The sequence below is a fragment of the Trachymyrmex septentrionalis genome, unplaced genomic scaffold (genome assembly GCF_001594115.1).
Source record: "Trachymyrmex septentrionalis isolate Tsep2-gDNA-1 unplaced genomic scaffold, Tsep1.0 scaffold134, whole genome shotgun sequence".
In the NCBI taxonomy this organism is placed as follows: Eukaryota; Metazoa; Arthropoda; class Insecta; order Hymenoptera; family Formicidae; genus Trachymyrmex; species Trachymyrmex septentrionalis.
In genome coordinates this window covers 404475-410574 of record NW_017304482.1, presented here as the reverse complement: position 1 = coordinate 410574, position 6100 = coordinate 404475, and the positions used below count along the sequence as shown (strand labels likewise).

Genomic DNA, 6100 nt, shown 5'->3' with positions numbered 1-6100 from the left:
TATATATATATATATATGTAATGTGTGAATTATATGTTTAAATAATACTTTTTCAATGTAACAATTTAGATAATAATTTAATAATATTCGATTTTTTCATATTTGACCTTAACACAAATTATGTTTGTAGGGAACCAATGATTCCTCCTTGACTTTTGAATCCGCTAATGAATGATCCAGCAGACTACATCAATAAGCGCTCAACTCAACTATCGAGTCTGAATGCATTGAAACGTCAAGTACCATTCTCGACGCGGGACGTCGACACACTGTCGGTGCAAGTGATTCTGTGCTCGAGATCAATGGGCTCGCCTTGGATTTTGATCCTGGGACGCTTCTGCTGCAAGAAACAGTCCTCCGACACTTGTCGCGACAGTTCGCCATGATTACTCTCGTCCTCGGTATCGCTATTGACCTCAATCTTAATCTCCTGTTCCGGTTCTAAACAAATACTTCTATAATTTTGCGCAAAACAATTTTTCAAAATTAGCAACTCCCGGAAGCTCGGGGGGAAAAAAAAAAGAAAAAAGAAATTGCGAGATGGGGTCAATATATTTCAACCTGGCGTTTCCGTGGGTAATGTCAATTTATCCAGGATTGCCTGTATCGCCATCCGATTCAGTGGATTCTCATTGTCCTGACTATCGTCCGAACGATCGGTGTTCTCGGAATCGTTCTTGCGCACGCTTTCCATCAGCCGCCACACTTCGATCGAGAGATTCGGCGGACGAGATTTGGCGGCCACGTCCGGTCCCAGGGTTCGTACCTGCGCGTGATCAAAGACGGGGAAGAAATAAGAAGAAGAAAAGAGAGTTTAGAATAGTGACCAACTGTTCCAAATTAGGGAGGCCAGTCCCGAATTTTAACTCTTTGTCTCACTTTAAAACATTCCAAATTTTGTCCCAAATTAACGATTATAAATTATCCCTCTTTTAAATGTGAAAATAATAAGCGTAAAATATAATTTTCATTGACGTATTAAAAAATTTTGATTTTTTAATTCACAAAAACTCAAGGTATGTCATTTATAAAATACATTCAGGAGGAAAGTATAATTTAACAAAATAAAATGTAATTTCATGAATAATGTAATTTTTGTTGTAATCTCATGTAATATTACATATTAAGTGTTATTAATTGCTTACAAACATGATTGTTGTTCATATGCTTCATTAACAATTATAAACAAAAAAATGTTTATCCATTAGAATTTAATTACAATTAATTACAATATTGAATTTTTTTTTTAATGTCTCTCTTTCCTTTAAGATCACCTTAATTTAAAGGGAAGGGGAAGTGCTGCCTGTCGAATAATATTTTATGCAATCTAAATCGTAGTCACACCTTTTCGGCGTACGAGAACATCTCCATCCTCGCCTGCGCCTTCATCCTCCGCCACTGTTCCTTGATCCTGGTGATGTCCCGATCTGCCGAGAATTGGCCGCGGAACGCGCAGTAAATCTTTTGCCAGGCGACAGATTTCTTCGCGGACGCGGCCGCGTCGATTTTCTTGTTCTCGATCGCGCTCACATGGTGCTTGATCAGGGAGAACAGGGCGCTCTTCTCCTCGGGGATCCAATTCTGCGTCCTCTCCCTTTTCTTCAGCAGCACGGTGGTCGTTTCGCTCGTCGCCGACATTCTCTTACCTTTTTCGCGCGTTAATCAGCGTTAATTTAGCTAATCTATGGAACTAGTCCAACCCACGTGTATACAAAACATCTGTTGTCGCGCATTGATCCGTCACTGTTTCGCGGCCCCCCGTTTGCTTGTTTAAGCGCGGTTTTAGAACCGTCAGCTGTTTAGTTGCTACCGGAGCGGCGCGTCTACCGAGTGTCACGAAAGTCACCGCGATTACATCTAGTCGGAGTTACTGTCAACTATTCGTAATTATCCCTCTCCGCTTGAGTTTATCCGTGAGACAATAGCTCTCGTCGTTTTAATTCCGCGTGCGAAGAGCGTGTTTTTACACGAACAGATTGTCCCGGTGCTTATAACATTCTCGTTTTATAATTTTATAATCGGACAGAATTTATGAAAACGCTTTCGCGTTTTACACGCGAAATATTTCGGTATCGGATTAGATTCGCGGCATGAGGCACGTAAAACGCGAATGTCGAGGCGACGCAATGCGAGTAACGTCGGATTAACTCAGCGGAACGAACGCCCGAGAGAGCGAGCGAGCGCAGCCGACTTAAACCCGACTAAGGGACGACTAAACGTCGGCCATCTTGGCACGGTACTAGCTAGAACGCGTTCGATACTAACAAATCCTCCGTTCGTGAGGTGGGGATGAGAGAGGAAGCCCTCCAACTGAATGAGATGAGGAGGACGGGAAGGAGAGTGAGAGAAAAAGAGGGAAAGAGGAAGAGAGAGAGAGAAAGAGAGAGATATCTCCGACGTTCCGCGCAACGCAAACATTGTTTCGTTTCGTTTCGTTTCGTGACGCTGTCGTGGAATCATATTGCGCCGATTCCAATATTTCCATCGTTATCCTGTAAACGCGATAATTCCCCACCCTTTATCGTCCCCTTTCCCCTCCAATTCTCTGCCCTATGCTTCGATAATTGGTCGTAGAGAGATTATATTATCTCCAGCTCCCAAATTCCATTTGTATTACCAAACCGAATTCTCAGCGAGATAATGCTTAAATACACTGGGAGAAAAACGTCCTAAATTTTAATAAATAAATAAATTTTATATATAAATAAATATAACATTTATATTTACGGTGAACAAATATTTGCTAAATAAAGATAATAATAGTTAAAGCAAATTAATGGTTCTGGTACCAAATAAATATATGTTTACATTCAACTGATATTATTCCAATAAATATTTGTTTAAATTTAGCACACATTTTTCTCTCAGTGTGCAATATATAAAATTTAAATAAAATAAGATATCATAAATAAATAAATTAATGTGTAGGCAGACAAATATAAAATAATTGAAATAAGAGTAAATAAAATTTGTCTATGCTTGAACTCGTGTATCTACACGACTTTCGATGTTCTCCTTTTGTTATCAGTGACGAAATTTGTCTATTCACTATTTCACGTTTTAACAGAACGGTTCATATGATCGAAGAACGTAGCAGTTCGTCATTTCTGCTTTCTCGTAAATCTATCAAGAAAACTAATAGAAATGCACAACCATAATCGCTGTTTACAGTATTCTTTATTCCAGTTTTACGTTGTCGGTTTGCGTAACGCAGTTTAAACTAGTTTTGCGTGTAGATTAACTTGACTTAACGTTTCTGCGAGAAGAAGTTTTAATTTTCCTTGAGAAAAACAAGAAACTGACGATAATTCACAAATTTACGATGCGGCATACTTGTATCATAAGGATTTATTAGATAGTAGAACAAGGTCGATACCGTTATCACTTTGTGTTTGCACTATATTTCTTAAATAAATGCTAAAAATAAAACTTTGACACAATTAGAGAGTATCTTTTAACACAGATGATATAGAAGTTTTTATAATACTGTTTCGAAATCTTGCGGTAATTAACTTCTTCGTAAATAAGCAAAATTAAGCGTCTGATAGAATAAGCTACAAAACTGACCTACAAAATAGTGATGAACTGACTACACAAATATAATAGTATCATATAAAATTTTATATACTATACATATATATATATATATATATATATAAAATTTGTCATTATCATAAAAATTATAAATATATAAAGTATGTCTGGAAAAGGCAAATACTTTTCAACATGTCAATAAACTTAAAAATGGTTAGAATAAAGGAAATGTGGCTATATTTTTCTAATGAAATTCCTTTATTCTAACAATTTCTATTTGTATTTGCTTTTTCCAGATATATATACTTTGTATATTGATAATTTTTATGATAATGATAAATGATAAATGACAGGAATTGAATAACAACAGGAAACTATATTGTGTCTCGCTGACTAATAAACGATCGACCTTGACGTTCTTCTTCTCTTTGTGCCGAGATACGCGGTGATGTCCATCAGAATCGTTAGAAGCAACAGTCCAATCATGTCCCACCAGAAATTTCCTCCATTATATCCGTATTCCGATAAAACTTCTGTTCCGTTTGATAAACAAGGTAGATTACGATTGGTTGGACGATCTGAAAAGAGAAATTAGGATGTTATATTGACAACGGGAAAACTATTCTGATTAAACCGATAAAAGACTCAACAGAAATGGTATTTGGATGAGACTAGACAGAATTTAATAATAATAATTTGATTTATCGTGCGAAAAGATTAACAATTTAATTTACATGTACATATTTTCCGATTATCGTAAAATCCTATTTGGTCTTATCAAAATCCCATTTTTGTTAGATTCCTTTGTTGCTTTAGTCAGAACAATTTTTTTCAATGCAATAAGACTGAGCAATTTGGAGATTTTCTCTCTCACCAATATCCTCTATCCCCGTCTAGTGTACTATCGATATGGTTTCGGTGGCGTAATAAAATATGGAAGAATATTTGAAATACGCCGAGTAGCTTGGAAGAGCGCTGCGAGAGTCAAGTTTTAATGTGCGCGATGGAATTCTATTTGTCATAATATTGACAACGGTTGTACTTACCGCAAATTGTAAAATGTACCCGCCGTTGAAAGGAACAACAAGTCAGGCAGTAACATTATCGAGGTGATGATATCGATGTCTGCGATCCAGCTAGAGATTGCCATACTATACGCATTACCGCAGATAGCCGCTGCCGTCGTGCAGAGACAATAGAAGGAAAAGCTGAGCAGCGAAAATTCGGAATAATGTTACGCAGCGCGAAGTACAGGGCACAACCGTGAATAAAAGCGCCTTGAATATCGTCTTGGGTATCTGAAGAATTCCCATCGAAAAATCGTAATAATGTTACGGACGTGCTGCTTTTCCAGCGTATAATAATTACAGCTGAATAATTACCAAGGCGAGAACGGTGGCGAGGTAATAAGATCCCGGCGCGTACGCGGTGCTTTCGCGCACGTAGAGAACAAGCTCGCCAGGTAGTTTGTAAACGACGGAGTAAGCCATTGTAAAAATTACTTCAGAGATCGTGTCAAGTACAATACGCCTCGAGCACTCTGTGCTTCCCTTCTTGCGTCAATTAGTACCAGCGTAGAAAATATTTACGAAAACGATGGAAAGCTGTGAAAGATCACACAGTTCTTTTTACATTATAATATTTGCTTTGTGTGTAATTGAAAAAAATTTCTCATTCCAATTGTTCTGACCAAACTCCAATTAATTCATCAAGTATTAAATATTGTTAACGTAGACGGAATTATTAATTAACGTCGATCGTACGAGAAAGAAACATTAGATTAGAAATTAATTAAACGAATTATATAGTTAGAAATTTTACCGCGAGCAATTCTACCGGTTGAGTTAATCGCCGATTAAATTATTCGGAGTTTGGTCGAAGTCACTTCAAGTTCTCTTTCTAGCTTGCTACCACGCAAGAGAACCACGCGATCCAATTGTCAAAGGCCATTCTTCTATTCTGCAGGAATATTCTCCAGAGCAACCAATAAAACTGTACGAACCATCCTGATTTTCTACAATATAGATTATTAAATTTTGTGAATGTTATTTGCTAAAATTTATTTGAGAAATTTTGCTGCTATTTTGTTTCAATACTTTCGACTAGCGTGGAAAACCGAGACGTTTTCGATCGGGGGAATCTTTGACAGTGGTGATCGTGAAAACGCTCGGCATGACAGAATATTTACGTAATATTCGGACTCGTCGTAGTTTGTAGGGCACCGATAATCCTGGCTATGCATAAAATATATCGCTTTTGTCGTTTGACGAATCTTAGTACGAATGTCAGAATATCTGAGGAGTTTTACTTCTCAGAAAAATCCGTGGCGTTCCTCAGAGTCCCGAAGTATACGGATCTACCATCGGCCATCAATATCACATGGCTGAATATATTGTATAGCGTCATACCTGGTTGATGAATTGTGCAGAAGACCATAGTGCCTCTCGAGGCGATTAATTTCAATGACTGCACAAACGTGCATTGCGGCAAAAGTGTCTAGACCTACTCTCGAAAATTAATATAAATTTATTAATATAAAAATTAATTAATTATAATATTTATTAAT

At 37.3% G+C, this 6100-nt stretch overlaps 1 protein-coding gene and 1 pseudogene across 1 annotated transcript in view; both read right to left on the bottom strand.

Moving 5' to 3' along the window:
- The window catches only part of LOC108757176, a 3088-nt gene extending 888 nt beyond the window's left edge, over positions 1-2200 (bottom strand). Inside the window, exons 1-3 of the mRNA XM_018501587.1 lie at positions 1345-2200; positions 562-766; positions 244-441 (exon numbers count right to left, since the gene is read on the bottom strand). Of these exons, the coding sequence (XP_018357089.1) occupies positions 244-441; positions 562-766; positions 1345-1638 (697 nt within the window). The 5' untranslated portion in view covers positions 1639-2200. The remainder of the gene's footprint in view (positions 1-243; positions 442-561; positions 767-1344) is intronic.
- A 1727-nt stretch (positions 2201-3927) lies between these two features.
- The window catches only part of LOC108757205, a 6198-nt pseudogene continuing 4025 nt past the window's right edge, over positions 3928-6100 (bottom strand).